General features: G+C 50.4%; 1 protein-coding gene across 1 annotated transcript; it reads left to right on the forward strand.

Moving 5' to 3' along the window:
* Window positions 1-8809: 8809 nt before the first annotated feature.
* APLNR (apelin receptor) lies at window positions 8810-10516 on the forward strand. The gene has a single exon (XM_079930129.1). It carries the CDS (start codon window positions 9059-9061, stop codon window positions 10208-10210), a length of 1152 nt encoding a protein of 383 aa, XP_079786255.1. The 5' UTR covers window positions 8810-9058; the 3' UTR covers window positions 10211-10516.
* Window positions 10517-17592: the final 7076 nt, after the last annotated feature.

The following is a 17592-nucleotide window of genomic DNA, read 5'->3' on the forward strand; positions in this document are numbered from 1 at the left end:
TGCAGAAGCAGAGTCCTGCATCGAGAGAGTATATCCTGGCTATAGAGCGTTCAGGCTTCTGGAGTCTAAGCTGAGAGTTCAAATCCTCCCTCTGTGACACAGAAGCTGCTTTCTCCTCAGCTAGTGATGGGACTCTCTGAACCTTGCTTTACTCATCTGTAAAATGGGAATCATAATGTAAATTATCTTATACATTTTTTTGTTTTTACTTTTTAATCTCCTTTTATTTCTCCCACCTGCAATATTTTTGTTTCATGACTCTGATTTATTCTAATCAGAGTCTAATTAGTCTAATCTAATTACTAGAACTATATATTTTATGTTATTTAAAACATTTTTATTTTATATTGGAGTATAGTTGATTTTTAATGTTCTGTTAGTTTCAGGTATACAGCAAATGAATCTGTTATACATATACATATATCTATTCTTTTTCAGTTGCTTCTCCCATATAAGTCACCACAGAGTATTGAGTAGCGTTCCTTGCTATACAGTAGGTCCTTGTTGATTATCTATTTTATATATAGTAATGTGTATGTATTAATCCCAAGCTCCTAATTCATCCCTCACCCCCACCTTTCCCCTTTGGTAACCATAAGTTTTTTTTCTAATACCTTATAAAATTTTTATGAATTTAAAAAACTTTTGTGAAATTACATTGGGAAAAGCATTTAAATATGTGTTTGCAGTGCCTGATAAACTTTACCTCTCAGGATGTGATAAGCTTTACTTATTACTTTATTTGTATACTGTATTTATTTATTACTGTATTTACGTGGAGCTCTCATGTAAGGACAAGAGAAATCACATCCCTCCTGATTCTACCTTGGGACCAAAAAAATCTGAGTTCTCTCCCTAGTTTAGACAGCTGTTTGGTTTAGACAGCTGTTTCCTAATGAGCCTGCCCATTGCAAGATGGCTCCGGAGTGAAGGTCTTAAAGCTTAGATCTGATCCTTTAGCTCAGCGCTGCCCCATAAGAATATATTGGGAACTACACGTGTACTTTTTCTTTTTTCTTTAATTGAAGTATAGTTTTTTTTATTATTATGACTTTTACTTATGTCTCTCTACTTTTCATATTTGAAATACACATGACAAGAGTTTTTATCCTTTACATATAGATGCTTTCATATGTCACCATGTAAAGTGTAAACATTCTAAAATAAAAGTGGACAAAGGACATGAACAAGCTAATCGCAAAAGAAATATAGATGCTAATGAACATGTGCACGGAAGTTCAACCTTAATGAAAGCATCATTAATCAAATAGACAAAAATTAATGATGAGATGAGGTTGTTTGCTATTAAATTGGCAGATTAATGGTCAGATCCCATGTTACTATGGGTGCAGTGGAATAAGCACTCTCAAGTACTATTGTTAGGAGTGTAAACTGATCCAGATTCCTGGAGGCGCATGACAAAACTTACAAATGTTCATTCTCTTAACGTGGTGATATCATGCAAAAGAATTTTCCTCTGAAGAAAATCAGAGATATTCGCAAAAAGTTCTGCACAAAATACACGTGTACTTTTAATTTTTTTAGTAGTCACATTAAAAAAGGAAACAAAATTCCTTTAAATAAAATTATTAAAATTCCTTTTTAATAATATATTTTATTTACCTCAATATATCCAAAATATTATAATTTGATATGTAATCAATATAAAAACTTACTAATGTGATCTCTTATATTCTTTTCTTCGTACGTTGAAGCCCATCGTATATTTTATACCTGTAGCTCATCCCCATTCACCCTGGTCACTTTTCAAGTGCTTGATAGCTACTGTGGTGAGTGGGTAATGTACCAGACAGTGCAGGTCCAGCTCTCTGGTGACACTTTAATGGCAACAAAATGGTGGTTGGCTTTCCCAGCCTTATTTAACTTTAACCCCATGACATTTGAAGCTCTTTCTTTCGCATCTCTGCACTTTTGCCCGTGTCTTTCTGCCTCCGTGGCATTCCCTCCAAGTTGGGTATCTTACCTCTACTCTCCTGTTGAACCTCATGTCAACCCCATAAGGTAGATACTATAGTGACTCCCATTGTACAGATGGGAAAACCAAGCCTTGAAATGATTGGGCTGCTCACCCATGGCAATGTGACTGGTGAGCGGCTGTGCTATGCTCTGAACCACTCTGCTCTATTGAAGGTAACACTGTTGAATGAGCAGTGATGCCCCAAATTGGACTGGGAATGGGCTGCCAGCGGCAGGAGTGGGTGTCTGGTGAACAGAGGTATTCGAGAGGCCCCTGAATGATGGCCCTCGGACCGGGGTGCTGTCGAGGAGATTTCTGCACTGGATTGGGGCAGGGTGGCAGGCTAATGATGCTCTTTGCAATTCTGAGAATCTAGGATGTCTCCCTGTCCCTGGGAAGCGTGGACTCCAGGCAGCCTGGATGGGCAGCGCTGTCTCCTGCTCTGGCCCCAGGGTGAAGGGCTTGACTTCCTCGGTTATTGGTGCCAGGCTGGCCTTCCCGAAGCTCAGTCGCCCCTGGGCAGCCTCTGGGCTGATTGTGTTGGTCTTCTCCCCTGGAGGGCTCCGCCCCACATCCTCCCATTGTCAGCACTGATACAGTACTTCGTTAATTTAGACTCACTGTAAATATTTTTGGAAACACCCTGTTGCTCTCCTGAAGGCTGATAGAGCTGGGTGCGAGCGGGGGTCGGGTCCCGTCCGCCTCTTCCTGACCTCTTTCCGGCCTCTGCGCTGTTTCCTGTCCTCCTGCCTCCTGCCAGCCCTCTTCTCAGCCTCCAAGGAAGAAAGCCTTCCTCTGGATGCAACCTTTAGGGATGCGAGGGGAAGACAGAGTGGCACAGGGGACAGCGTGCTTGATCCCGTGGGGACACCTGGAGGAATTCCCTTTCCCTCCACGGGCCTCACTTTCCTCATTGGCAAAGTCAAGTATATGGAACAGATGAGTGACTGCAAAGCTTTTTCACGGACAAAGGCCACTTTACCTGCTTTCCTGTCCTCCCCCCACAAATGAGTTAGCATTTGGGAGGATTCTGTTTATCTAGCGCGCTCCGTTGATTAAATAACGATGAATTCATCTTTCTAGCTTTTATTCATCAAAGCATCCTGAGCAGCACGTAGGCACCAGAATTACCACTTCGAGGTGTGAAAATCCAAGCTTGACATGTAGAGAGGGTTATCTCCCTAAGGGGGAGGCGGGGAAGGTGTCATTTCCAAAAGGTTTTATGAAATGCTGATGCTGGCCCTGTGCTACTTCCTCTCCCCCATTACTCTCCTCTTAAGGGCCATCACCTCAGCTTCGGAATCAATGGCCTCAATGCAATTTAGGGAGTCCTTTCTCTTCGAAGTCATGGGAAACTAGCCCTCCATCCAGGCGGTCTTAGAGAAAGCCCTGACTTCATAGGGCTTCTGAAGTTATAGAAATGCTGGTCCTTCTGGCTGCAGCCAAATGGTCCCTGTGTATTTATTAGATGCCCACTGTGTACAGGTGCCATGCTACGTGGGGGGGGGGTGTGGGTAATGGTGGGTGAAGGCGTGAGAGGGGTGGGTGAGGAGATAAGGAAAGGTCCTGCCCATCACTGACTTCCACCGAGTCAGCCTGCCTCTCTCTTTTGACCTTTTTAGCAGGAAATCCACTTCTTCAAACGCCTCTGGGAGCCACTGCCACAATTCCCGGAGTCACAGAAAGCTAGCTCTGGCTGGTTCAATGTCCTCATGTACCAACAGGGAAACTGAGGCTCAGGGAGGGCAAGAGCCTTGTCTAGGGTCACACAGCAAGCTAGTCATTCAGGTTTCAGCTAGAGTGTCAGCGACTCCCAAGCCCTGCACTCCTGTGGTCTACCCTGTCAAAAATCATCCCCTTTCCGCGTATTTTCTCTGTCGTTATCCATAGATTTCATCGCATTTCCTTACTGCGCATCTATTTTGTCTCGTTCCGGCCTCTAGGATGTACGTCCGGGAGATCGGAGACACGGTCTGAATTGTTCACACTGTAGTAGCTGCTCAGTAAGTATTTGTTGAGTGAATGAATTCGTGATCAAGATGAAATTGGGACTCGTATTTCCTGGCTCCCAGGCCGGTGGGTTTTCCTGCATTTGCTGTCCCCAGAGCTCAGGAGATCCAGGAGTTCCGGAGACTGGCCTGGGAGTCTGAAGGACACCAAATGGCCAGGGGAGAAGGGGCTGCCAAGGGGGCTCTGCTTTAATGGTCAGAAGGCAGCTGCCCATTTGCTTTCGGCCAGATAAGCTGGGATGGGGAAGGGAGTGTGGCTGGAGGAAAGGGAGTGGGCTGGGCACCCCGCCTGCTTCCCTCGCCTGCCCTCCCCTTCTCCTCAGATGACACCACCAGCTGTGAGGGACACAGCTGCTGCCCCTTGGGAAGGGGAGAACAGGGCCCTGGTGCCCTGGGTGAGTTCCGAAGCTGAGTTCAAAGCAGACCTGTGAAGTGAGGGGGCTGCAGCGGGCAGCTGGGGGAGGAGGTGAGAAGTCAGCGAGGGGCAGAGAAAAGCAAGCCTCTCTTTGATGTCCTGCACCCAGGCTTGGGGCCAGGTCTGGGCGAGGTTCAGCCTTTCCCCTCATCCCAAGCCCTTAGAGAGACTCCATTAACCGCCTTTCCTGCCCTCGAAGAGGCTGTTGCTGCAGGTCCCTGACCCCACCACACACTACGTGCTCGAATGCCGCGCTCAGCGCGCAGGCGCACCCCGGGCGCGCACAGGTCCCGCCCGCCCGCCCGCGAGCAGCTCCACCCCAGCCGCAAGTGTGCGCAGTCGCACGCGGCCCGGGCGCAGGGCCAAGGCACTCTTTGCCTTCTAGGCCAGGGACAACCCTGGAGGTGGGGTGGGCGAGGGCTGTGGAGTCACTGGACCCCCCCCCCACCCCCCCCAGCAGTCTGGGCGCCCCTCAAAGGGCCCACAGCAGGTCTGGGGCGCTGGGCTGCCAGGCTCATCACAGTCTCCCAAAGAAATCACCCATGAGAGGGGCAAGTCCCGGGGGAAACGTGCTCGGCCTCTCCAGCTCCGGCCAACCCCGGTGGGGCGTGTGAGACAGTGGCCGAGGGTCTGGCCTTGCTGCTGCTTTGCCGGGTGGCTCACGGTAGGTTCTTCTAGCTCAGTTCAGCAAAAAGGTGCCCTTGTTCGTGCAGTAGAGCAGCGCTGCGGTGAAGACCCAACCTCTTCTATCCTTTCCCCGAGCGCATTCCTTTGGTTCTAACTCAGCAGATATATACCAGTGCCAAGTTCAGGGGGCACCGAAATGAAAAGCAGGCTCTGCCCATGTACTCTCTGTCTGGAGAGGGCTAACTTCAGAGCCCTGGGGGCACGTGAGGTCAGCCTTCAGCTGCTCGGCCCACTGAGTAAACTTGCATCTTCTGTTTTGGGTGACCAGGCGCCTTGGGTGTCAGGCAGGGTGAGGGAGCAGAGCTGGCCGATCCTACCCCGTTCAGGCTGCCGTGGCCGGGCACTCAGGCCATCCGGTTCCAGCTGGTTCTCGGCTGGGGGCCAGATCTTATCAGCACCCCACCCTCTCTGGCCCCAGTCAATGACCCCCTCCCAGCCCTGGCTCCCTATTACCCCCCATCTCAGTGAGTCTGGTTCTTCTGGTGAGATTAACTGCTTCTCTGAGTCAGAGAGCCTGGAGGCCAGAGGATTAAAGAGATGGAAACGTCTCCTCTCCCAACAGGGTCTCTGGGCTCCTGTCTGGCTCGGAATTCAAGTGGGAGCAGCCAGGAACAGCTGGCCGATTTGGCGGATACTCTTGCCCACCTCCTTCTGTGCTCCTAACTGCAAAGGGCACAAGTGCCTACATCTTTCTGAGAAAACCAGAGACGCTCTGGATTCACTGGGGGTCTTGCATTTTTTTTTTTTTTGGTCATTTTATTATTTATTTTGCATTTTCTTTTTATTCTTTTTCAATATCTTTATTGCAGTATAATTGCTTTACAATGTTGTGTTAGTTTCTGCTGTACAACAAAGTGAATCAGCTACATGTATACATCTATCCCCATATCCCCTCCCTCTTGAGCCTCCTTCCATTTGGCCTCTATCTTGGAAGCGCCATCTCTTGTGACCTGACCTGAGCTGATTCCTGCTCGACACCTAGGTCCCTTTTGATAGGTCAAGGTAATCACTGAAGAAGTCTAACATGGCGGAAGGTTAACCATTTTCACCCAAGCCTGCTGTCAGGTTATAATGACAGCCCCTCTGCCACCTGCACAGTCTTCTGTCAGACAAACGTGCAGGAGCAAGCAGGCCCCAAGCAATCCCTACCCTGTGTATTGTGAGATCGAGGAAGCCCCAGCTCTGGGGCCTATTGGGTGCCCGGACCACCATGTTGCAGACTGCCACAATTCCAGAGGCTGGTCCTGTTAACTTTCTACCTGGCCTCAGGCGACTGGATATCCTCTTTGGGAATAGCTGGTCACAGGGCGGTTTCTAGATCAGGCTAAGGTGCACTGACTCTTGCCTGGCAGTGTCTTATACTCTGTTTAATCAAGAGTGGGGAGTATCTCGAACATACTTTAGTCAATCTATTTTTAATTTCACCCAAGAGAGCTTATTTCAAAGTAAACCACAGGTATCCTAGCACCATCCTACATTTTTATACTCTCTACAGATGGCAAATCCCCCAGTTTAAAACGGGTTGGAGTTTTTTCTTTGGGAACGTAGTGTTTTAGTTCATAGACTCAAGACAGCCTTGGTTCAAATTCTGATCTGACCTTGGCCACGTCACTTCACCTCCCTGTCCCTCAGTTTCCTTATCTGTAAATTGAGTTGAATGAGGGTACCTACTTTCTAAAGTGTTTCTGCTGATTAAAAGAGATCATGAAGACATATAAAATAGAAAATGTTTAGAAGAATGTCTAGCATGTAGTAAGCACTCAATAATTAATCCTCACGAGAAACACCAACAGTTCGCATCTGCACGTTGCCTTTCGGGAAAGGTCATCCGAGATCCTCAGGACCCTCCTTATCCTTCTCTGCTTCTCCTTTCTTGCGTCTCCCCGTTACCCTCTGAGGCTTTGGCCGTGCTTGTTTTCATTTCCCCGGCTTTGCATTTTGTGTTTCTTCCTCCCGGCCTATCCTTCCTGGTTTTCTGCTTCCTTCTGTTTGGGGTAAGCTCCCGTTCAAAGAGCACCAACTGGGGGCCTGGGGACATGTTTTACTTGTCCTGCCCTCTTATGTTTTAAAAATGGAATGAATTCCCCAAATTTACAAATCTGGAAATTTCTCATAAAATCTAGAATTTGAAATTATGTAGAAAAATCAGAAGGCATGGTCCTGGTAGCTTCCCCATTTCTGTGTGGCAAGTGGAGATTGGAGCCCAGGAGTCTGCCTCCTGATAGAGTGTGCTTGCCCCTCTTGCCAGCCTCCACCACTCCCTGTTGTCTCAGGCTGCTTGTTTTACCCAGAGACATTCTTAGCCTGGTCCTTGTGAGTATTTGAGTTTGGGGTCCCTGTCTTAAGACCGCTGGAGAAGATTTTTCCGACTAACTCTTCTTGAGATAACAGATTCTAATTCTGTAAGCCTTTTGCTTTGAATGTGGCCGAGACTCATCTCCGGATTTTGCTTCCTCTCACTCTTGCCCAACTTTAGATGGCCTTCTCCACTCTCAGGGGTGCATAGTTTTAATCTTATCTTGTGTCTCATTCTCTCCTTCCTGCCCAGAGGTCCTGGAGAGGCCAACGGACAGGGCAAAGCCAGTTTCTATGGGATTGTGCCCACAGCATCTACTAAATGGTTACCCGTTTTTCTGCCTCTTCCTTCAGTTATGACTTCCTGACCCCCACATGCCCTGCCTGGTCTATGTACGGCAGTAAGAACTCAGGGACGGAAATGTATCCGTGTTTTCACTGCATAGTAATTCAAACACCTGTTCTTCTTTGTACGGACTCCTCTTTTCACTCACTCCCTAATTCATCCATCTACTTACTTATTCACTCAACAACCATTTAGTGACCACCTACTACCTGCCAGGCACTGAATTAGGTGCTTGGAGAAGAAGAAAAGCAAACAACAAAAGCAAAACAAAATTTATCCTGTGAACTTGGGCAAGACATTTACCTTGTTCAGCCTCAGTTTCCCCCCTCAGTTTCAAGCCATAGATTTAGTGGCTTGATTAGAGATACTTTCGTCTGAGGTTTCTTTCTTCTGTGACTCTCTCCTCGACCCTCTAAAACTTCCTGTGCCATCTGAAAACTGCAATCTGCTAACAGCTTATGAATCGTAGACAAATCCCTCTATAACTGGGTCTGTAGACCACAAACATCCCCACAGAGAGAGGGTCAAAGCCGAGGTGTAAAGGAGGAGGGTGTGAGGGGAAGGATAGAGGGAAGTCTGCTCGGGGTGGGGCTGGGAGGGCGGGAGGGGAGGGGAGGGGAGGGGAGGGTTGAGGACGGAGGAGACAGACCGGCCTACCAGGAGGGCATGCCAGAGGCTGAGACCATCCTGCGAAATCTCACACCCTCCTCGCCCCCTACCCTCCCCGGCTCCAGCTCAGGCTGGGTTTCAATCTGCATAATTTGCCCCATTTAGAGGGCCTGGGAGGGGGTGAGAACAGGAGGGTGCAGAGGACTGAGGAGGGCTTCTCCAAACACCAGAGGAAACTGGAGGGAGAGAAACTGGGCCAGGAGGAGAGCAGGCTGCAAACCACAGATAACATTCTGCCCAGCACTGCAGGGGTCAATCTGGTCCACTTGTCCAGGGACAAGAAGGAAAAAAAAAAAAAAAAGTGGGCTGTAACTTCAAGATCCTAAGACTCACAAGTGAGGGGCTGGTCTGGAGGTGGGAGGAGGGAGGGACAGCCAAGGAGGAGACAGAGACTCAGGAGGGCGCGAGGAAGTGTCTGAGCTGAGGCTGGGGCAGGGCAGGAGCGGGTGGAGGGAAGCCTGCAGGAGGGAGGCATCCTTCAGGGTCCAGAGGAGCCAGAGGCAGCTCCATCGGCTGCTAGGAAGGGCTCTGGACACCTCCAGCCCTTCCCGCCTGCCCTCCGAGGCTCCAGCCAGCAGCTGAGGGTACCTGCTGAGTTGGCGCGACACAGCCACGGAGCTGGTACCCCCGGGACCCCGTGCCCGACTTGGCTCCCCAGCATGGAGGAAGGTGGCGATTTCGACAACTACTACGGGGTGGACAACCAGTCTGAGTGTGAGTACGCGGACTGGAAGTCCTCGGGGGCCCTCATCCCTGCCATCTACATGCTGGTGTTCCTGCTGGGCACCACGGGCAACGGCCTGGTGCTCTGGACCCTGTTTCGCAGCAGCCGCGAGAAGAGGCGCTCGGCTGACATCTTCATCGCCAGCCTGGCGGTGGCCGACCTGACTTTCGTGGTGACCCTGCCGCTGTGGGCCACCTACACGTACCGGGACTACGACTGGCCCTTCGGGGCGTTCGCCTGCAAGCTCAGCAGCTATCTCATCTTTGTCAACATGTACGCCAGCGTCTTCTGTCTCACCGGCCTCAGCTTCGACCGCTACCTGGCCATCGTGAGGCCCGTGGCCAACGCCCGGCTGCGGCTGCGGGTGAGCGGGGCCGCGGCCACGGCCGTCCTGTGGGCGCTGGCCGCCCTCCTGGCCGTGCCGGTCATGGTGTTCCGCTCCACCGGCACCATCCTGCACGTGGAGAACAGCACCAGGGTGCAGTGCTTCATGGACTACTCCATGGTGGCCGGCCCGAGCTCCGAGTGGGCCTGGGAGGTGGGCCTGGGCGTCTCGTCCACCGCCGTGGGCTTCGTGGTGCCCTTCATCGTCATGCTCACCTGCTATTTCTTCATCGCCCAGACCATCGCCGGCCACTTCCGCAAGGAGCGCATCGAGGGCCTGCGGAAGCGGCGCCGGCTTCTGAGCATCATCGTGGTGCTGGTGTTGACGTTCGCCCTGTGCTGGACGCCCTACCACCTGGTGAAGACGCTCTACATGCTGGGCAGCCTGCTGCACTGGCCCTGCGACTTCGACATCTTCCTCCTGAACGTTTTCCCCTACTGCACCTGCATCAGCTACGTCAACAGCTGCCTCAACCCCTTCCTCTACGCCTTCTTCGACCTGCGCTTCCGCCAGGCCTGCGCCTCCGTGCTCTGCTGGGGACAGAGCAGGTGCGGGGGAGCCTCCCACAGCAGCAGTGGGGAGAAGTCGGCCAGCTACTCCTCCGGGCACAGCCAGGGGCCCGGCCCCGGCAGCGGGAAGGGCGGAGAGCCGACGCAGGAGAAATCCATCCCCTACAGCCAAGAGACCCTCGTGGTTGACTAGGGCTGGGATCGCGGGCGCCTGGCGCCCTCCGCCCGGCCCCAGCCTTTGCCCTTGCTCTCTGAAGGTCAGGCCGCCGGGGGCACCTTCTCTCTTGCACTTGACTCCTTTCCCTGCCTCCTGCCTGTGTTCTTGTCCTCCTTTTCCCTTTGCTCTGGTTCAGAGGTTTGTGGTTTAGTGGAGAGAGATTGAGCCCTGCAGACCCGGGCTCGGCCACTCAGTCTCTGTGAGACTGACCTTGCCGCAGTCTCTTCAACTCTCCGAGACGCAGTTTCTCTACGTGTATACAATGGAGAAACTAAAATGATGTGTGTGTCCTGGCTCAGTAAAAGTTCATTTCCCCCCAGCATTTTTCTTGGATCTCCAGCTTTTTTTTCTCCCCCCATTTCATTTTAGGTTTCTCGCCCCTCTTCCTCTCTCTGTTTCCCCCTTTCTCTCTGCAATTTTTACTCAGAATCCGTACCTCCTGGCTCCCACCCCTCTCCCGTAGCTCGTCTTCCTCGTTCAGTCCCTCCTTTCCATTTTTACTTCTTCGCTCTGAAGGGCTCCTAAGGGTTAAGACTCCTGAAGCTTGCAAACACTGCCCCTGTTCAAGCTCTTTGTCCGGTTCCCTGAGTGCCCCGGGAGGGAATGGGAGAATGGCCGAATGGCCTGGCAGGAGGCGGGCTGGGTGTCAGCAAAATGACTGCTCCCGTCTCTGCAGCTGAGGGCTCCAGAGCCTCCCTCCAAGTTGGAGCGCTTTGCTGTCCTTTCAGGCACTGGAGGTAGAGCCATCCACGAAGGGGGCCTCCCTTCCTGCAGCCCCTCCACGATGCCAACTAGATATGCTTTCTACAGATTTCCTTAGACCCTTTTATTTCATCCTCTATTTTCTGTGGGGACTGGAAGGCAATGGGGTTGATGAAGCAGCAGGCTCCTTGGTTTCATGATATGAATGGGGAGCTGGGAAGGGAAGATGGAGAAAGAGGGGGAGTCTGCATTTCGTCTAAATGCTGCTTGGGTTCCCTCCCCAAATCCTCATCCCTCCAACCTCCTCCAGAACCGTGAGCCGCGGCTCTCTCCCTGTCTCTCCACCCCATCCCGACATCTCCAGGATGTTTTTCTTGGGCACTGGTGTGAGTGGGTGCCAGGGGTCACTTTGGTGGGGGTGGGACGCTTGCTTTGTGTGTGCACACGTGTGTAAACAAGGATGAGCATCGCACGGAGAGTGGTGTGCCCGTGTTACTTGTCACTTGGATGAACTCACCCGCCCCCCCCCCCCCCCGCCACTCTCCAGATCTCTGCTCTTCACCCAATATCCTTGAGGGAAGAAGGGACATGCTGAGGCGATTTAGAATAAAAATGAGTCCACCCGCACTGGATCTGGGGGCTCTGACGGCTGGTCCGCGCTTTAAGAGAGAAGTCTGTGTTTGTGCCCAGGCTCCCTCTAGGGAGATCCCTTCCCAAAGCAGCTGGCGCCCGAAGCTTGGGGAAGTCTTGTGCTCTGGGTCCCTGTGCCGCTGTCCCTAGTTCTATGAGGGAAATGGGAGCTTCCCTTGACCCCTTTCCCAAGCCTGCCAACCTTGCTTTGAATTTATAAGCATCTCCTTCATCACTATTTTTCCAGGGTCAGTAGCCCTCTTCCTAAAGGGGGACACCTGCTTGCCATGTGGTGGAAAGCACTGGGTGGGTTTTTTTCTCACCTTCCGTCAGGATCAGACCGCTTGGCTTCTTGGGGGGCTGGGAACGGGGACTGGAGCAGTCATGGCAAGACTGGTGGCATGACAGCCACACCGCCAGAGAGGCTTTGAGGATGAAGATGCTTGTGGGGCCTTTGTGCACTGAGGGCAGGGTGTGTATATTCCGGGTTTTGTTCTCGGAGGACTCTGGACGTGAAGGACAAGACATGAGCCATGGAGGCAGGAAGAGCCCAGCTTGATGTCAGTGGACATCTTGACCCTGGGTGGGATGGAGCCAGCTCTGGGAGCAGAGGGAGGGGAAGAAGGGAAGGGACTTATCTCAGCTCATTCTTCCCATCTCAGGCCAGAATCTTCCACAGACAGACTCACTTTCTCAGTCCAGGGCTGTCCCCAAAGCCTCCAGTCAAGGCTGGAGGAAGCTCCCAGAAGGGAAGAGGTGCCCCCTGAGGCCCCGTCGGTGATCCTGGACAGAGGGTGGAGGAGGCTGCCGGCTGCCCCACTTGCCCCTTCTTTGGAACGTCTATGCTATTTTTTGACCCTGTTAGTCACTGCGGTTCATCAAATAAACCTTTTTGTGTGTGTGTGTAACTATTGTGTCCGAAGCCTTTTCTCACACTCGTGTCTTGGGATAAGGAAGGGACCCCTAGTCTGCAAATGTTATGGTGGGAAGTGGGGCGAGTAGGCTGAGGGGAGCAGTGCGGAGAAGGGGACCTAAAAGGAGTTGAGTGGGAAACTGGAGAGGAAGCTGGGCGGGGGGGGGGGGGGGGGGGGCGCGGCGAGAAGATGGAGAAAATAGACGCCAGAGAAGGGACAGGATCGGAGTGAGAACAGGGAAGACGGCAGAGGAAATAAAGGGACAGGGTGCCGCTAAGCTTTTGTGCTCTGAAAAGCCGTGGAATCAGTGGGCACACGCGTTGGAGCCCAGAGCACAGGTCTAGGGGAGAAGTACCAACATTTCTTCCCGTGGAGGTAGACCTATCACTCATTCGTTCATTTGCCCCTTTATTCATTTATCATCTGCTGTAGACTCATTCATTCATTCACTCATTCAGTATCACATGAGTATCCATTCAGTCCTCAGGTGGTCACCATCTTCCACAAAGACCTCCAAGTCCCAATGATGTTTGCAGATGACCCGCAAGCAATCTGCATAGTAGAACAGAGAGTAACGTTTCACCACCATTCTCTCCTTGAACCGCTGCAGCCCTCTGAGAGGGGCATTTTCACCTCATTTTGCTAATAAGGGAGTGGAGGCTCAGAGAGTTTGGTCAGGTACCTTGACCAAGGTTACACAGCGATTACATGGAAGAACCAGGCCTGGAGCCGGCTGCCTCTGTCCAACTCCAAAGCCCACGTTCTTAACCAGTTTCTCCAAAAGTCCAAATGAGGCAGTGCCAGGCGGTTGGGATGGAAAGTGAGATCTCATCTGTAAGACGCCTGGCACACGTGGAGAACCCTCAGTGAAGGGGGACGGGGGGCTGGGAGGGGAAATGGTGGAAAATGCATGAGAGAGAGAGAGAGACAGAAAGAGACAGAGAGAGACACAGAAAAAGAGAGACAGAGAGACAGTGAGAAGACAGAAATAGAGACAGAGACAGCAAAGGAGAAATAGAGATAGAGAATGAGGAAAGAGTAGAGACGGAGAGAGGGAGGAGGTAGGTGGGAAGAAGAAATTGGGAGGCAGGGAGGGAGCTGGAGGATGGGGTATCGGTGTTTGTTTTCCCTCTTCTGAAATGCACCAGGGAAAACCTGCAGGAATTTACAACTGTAACAACAAGCTATTGGATTTTTTTTTTTTTTTAAAACAGATCCTGTAACAGAACCTCACCAACTCTCCAGGGAAATTTGAGGTAGGTTATCCAAAATATAAGATTATAGAGCACTTCATAATTTTGTTTGTTCACACACATTTCTTCATTTGTTCACTCACTCATCTGTTTACTCGAGTCCTTGTTTATTACCGATGTGCGAGGCAGCACGCTGGGTACAGGATCAAATGGGGAACAGGACGTCGCGGGCTCCCGGTTGGGTGGCGGAGACAGACAGTTGGATGAATGGTTATAATGCAGTGTGGTCAGTTCTGAGAGAGGGAATGTACAAAGAGTTCTGAGGGCCTAGTGCAGACAATGGATGCTCCTGGGCTGGGCGTCAGGGGGGACTGGAGACGAGGGGCATGCCAGGAGCTTTCTCTATGAAGGGTGGAGGGTGGGTGGGGAGTGGGGAGGGTGCTCTGTGCAGAGGAAAACCCAGAGATAAGGGGTAGGAGAGAACGCAGCCCCTCCCAGGAGCTAGAAAGAGCTCTCATCCTTGTTTGTGCCCACCCCACCCCAGCTCTGGGAGGGGAGCCGGCCAGAGACAGAGAAAAACTTGCCCAGATCTCCGAGTGTGTCCGAGGAGCAGATTGGGGGCTGGGACTAAAATCTGTGTCTCTAGACCACTTGGCGGGGGGCGGGGGGGCGGGGCAGAGATTTTTGTTTTGGTGACTTCTAGCTTCTCTCCTCCCTGGGCTTGTGCTGTCTTCTTCTAAGAGACCTGCCGGGGTCTCCTAAACAGGGGCTGCGTGTTCTGGGCCCTCTCACACTGGACTTGTTGGAGAAGGATGCTGAGAAGGGGCCGATGGATTCCTTGGGTAGCCCAGCCCCCGAAGCCCGGATGACACTCAGCGTGACAGGACCCGGATGTGAAGTCATCTCAGCTGGTACCACTGCATCTGAACTCCAGGGAGTTCAAAGCTTGAGGGTCCTGACCTTCTCCATTACTCTTCTCAATTACTGCTCAAATGCTTATAAAGTCCCTATGAGCAATGTGGAGAAGACACAAAGGGAGCTTAAAATCAAGTTTATAAGAAAGGAGATTTGGAGACGTTGGGCTGACTTTAGAAGTTTCCATTTATATTTAGAGTATTAAGCAATGTTTATTGATTTACTCATTCAACAAACTTCTATTCAGGGCCTGCTATGCGCCTAGCGCTCTCTTAGGAGCTGTGGATACTGAGGTGAACCAGACGCCATCTTTGTCATCATGGAGCGACTTGAAAGAGCTTTCTAGTCTTACCTTCCCATTGAATAGATGGGTAAGCTAAGGCCCATGGAGGGCAAATGATTTATACAAAGTCATACAGTAGGATGATGGCAAAGGAACTTGGGCTTCTCACTGCCAGGCAAGAGCATGTTCCATGGCTCCAGGCTTAGCAAAGAGAGAAGGTCTTTTATGGAGACTATGAGAGGGTCAGAGCAATGGTAGAGGGCCAGCTGGGCAGGGGGAGGGCACAAAGGTGCATGAAGATGATTTTTTTTTTTTTTGGTACACGGGCCTCTCACTGTTGTGGCCTCTCCGTTGCAGAGCACAGGCTCCGGACACGCAGGCTCAGGGGCCGTGGCTCATGGGCCCAGCCGCTCTGCGGCATGTGGGATCTTCCCGGACCGGGGCACGAACCCGTGCCCCCTGCATCGGCAGGCGGACTCTCAACCACTGCGCCACCAGGGAAGCCCGATTAGCCATATTTCTGTTAACTTTTCATTTTAGAAGAGTTTTAGATTTACAGAAAAATTGCTCATCTCGTACAGAGAGTTCCCATCTATTCCACATCCAGTTTCCTTTATTATTAGCCTCTTGCATTCACATGACACGCTTGTCACAATTAATGAACCAGTATTGATACAATAACTATTAACTAAGTCCATACTTTATTCAGACTTCCTTACGTTTTACCTAATGTCCTCTTCCTGTTCTAGGATACCACCCAGGATACCTCATTGCATTTTGTCATTGTGTCTCTTTAAGCTCCTCTTGACTGTGACACTTTCTCGGGCTTTGTTTTTGAGGACCCTGACAGTTTTGAGGAGTACCGGTCTGGTATTTTGTTCCATGTGCTTTTTTAAACAAATCTATTTTTATTTCCATATACCAGGCACATGATGGTTGATAAGGTTAGAGCAATAAATAACACACCAGTGTTTTCTGCTCTTTTGAAGTTCAACGATGAATAATAAAGTGTGGTAGGCATCATTGCAGGCAAAGTGCAGGACGCTGTGCAGGCAAACACCCATCTTTCGGTGTGCTACTCAGTGATCACAGAGGGCTAATGCACTGGCTGAAAGCACAGGTCCGCCTTCAGTGCCACAGGGTTCCAGTGTCTGGCATTCTATCCCACCCTCAAGGTCATCCAGGGCTCATTTTCTTATTCAACTGGAAACCTGGGGACATCAGTCCAAAGCATATTTGTGTCCTGGCTATTGTAAATAGTGCTGCAGTGAACATTTTGGAACATGACTCTTTTTGAATTATGGTTTTCTCAGGGTATATGCCCAGTAGTGGGATTGCTGAGTCGTATGGTAGTTCTATTTGTAGTTTTTTAAGGAACCTCCATACTGTTCTCCATAGTGGCTTTATCAATTCACATTCCCACCAACAGTGCAAGAGGGTTCCCTTTTCTCCACACCCTCTCCAGCATTGATTGTTTCTAGATTTTTTGATGATGGCCATTCTGACCGGTGTGAGATGATATCTCATTGTAGTTTTGATTTGCATTTCTCTAATGATTAATGACGTTGAGCATTCTTTCATGTGTTTGTTGGCAATCTGTATATCTTCTTTGGAGAAATGTCTATTTAGGGCACATATACACAATGGAATGTTACTCAGCCATAAAAAGAAATGAAATTGAGTTATTTGTAGTGAGGTGGATGGACCTAGAGTCTGTCATACAGAGTGAAGTAAGTCAGAAAGAAAAAAACAAATACCGTATGCTAACACATATATATGGAATCTAAGAAAAAAAAAAGGTCATGAAGAACCTAGGGGTAAGACGGAAATAAAGACACAGACCTATTAGAGCATGGACTTGAGGATATGGGGAAGGGGAAGAGTAAGGTGTGACAAAGCGAGAGAGAGGCATGGACATATATACACTACCAAACGTAAAACAGATAGCTAGTGGGAAACAGCCGCATAGCACAGGGAGATCAGCTCGGTGCTTTGTGACCGTCTGGAGGGGTGGGATAGGGAGGGTGGGAGGGAGGGAGACGCAAGAGGGAAGAGATATGGGAACATATGTATATGTATAACTGATTCACTTTGTTTAAAGCAGAAACTAACACACCATTGTAAAGCGATTATACTGCAATAAAGATGTTAAAAAAGAAAGCGTATTTGTGTCCAAGGGCATCTTACCCCGTGTTGCTCTGTCCTTTATCATTTAGCTGTGCGGCACATCTCTTGCCTGCTTGAGGCGGCTTCTCACATGGACAGAGGATAATCAGAAGTGGGTTCCCCAAATCTGCTTGAACTATCTTACTCGGCCAGACCCCTACTCCTCCACTTGATGCCCCTTGAGCACCGGGAACTTGCTTCTAGAAGAGCCCTGACTTGGCTGCACTGTAACAGCTCTCTGTACTTACCTGTCTCCTCTGCTCTACGGACATCTTCCCATCATAGGCGCTGTGTTTACACATCTTTGTATTCCCAGTGCCTGCAATGTGGCGGGTGCTCAAAGGGTGTTTGCTTAAATGATTAAACAACTGGATAAAGAAAGTGCGGGAGGAAAGTGAGAAACACTGATTTTTGTTGAAAACAAACAAACTGATTGCTTTTTAAAGAGTCCAGAAAGATGAATTAAATACCGGTGCCAGAGGAGATGCACTGGGATTGATGAATACTATGATTACTAACCACTGACTCAAACCATCCCGGTCCTCTTACAGCTGC

This window comes from Stenella coeruleoalba, assembly GCF_951394435.1.
Source record: "Stenella coeruleoalba genome assembly, chromosome: 8".
Lineage (NCBI taxonomy): Eukaryota > Metazoa > Chordata > Mammalia > Artiodactyla > Delphinidae > Stenella > Stenella coeruleoalba.

Bases quoted from the DNA above. Each gene is read 5' to 3' on its own strand.
- APLNR (XM_079930129.1), top strand. From the start codon at position 9,059: ATGGAGGAAGGTGGCGATTTCGACAACTACTACGGGGTGGACAACCAG.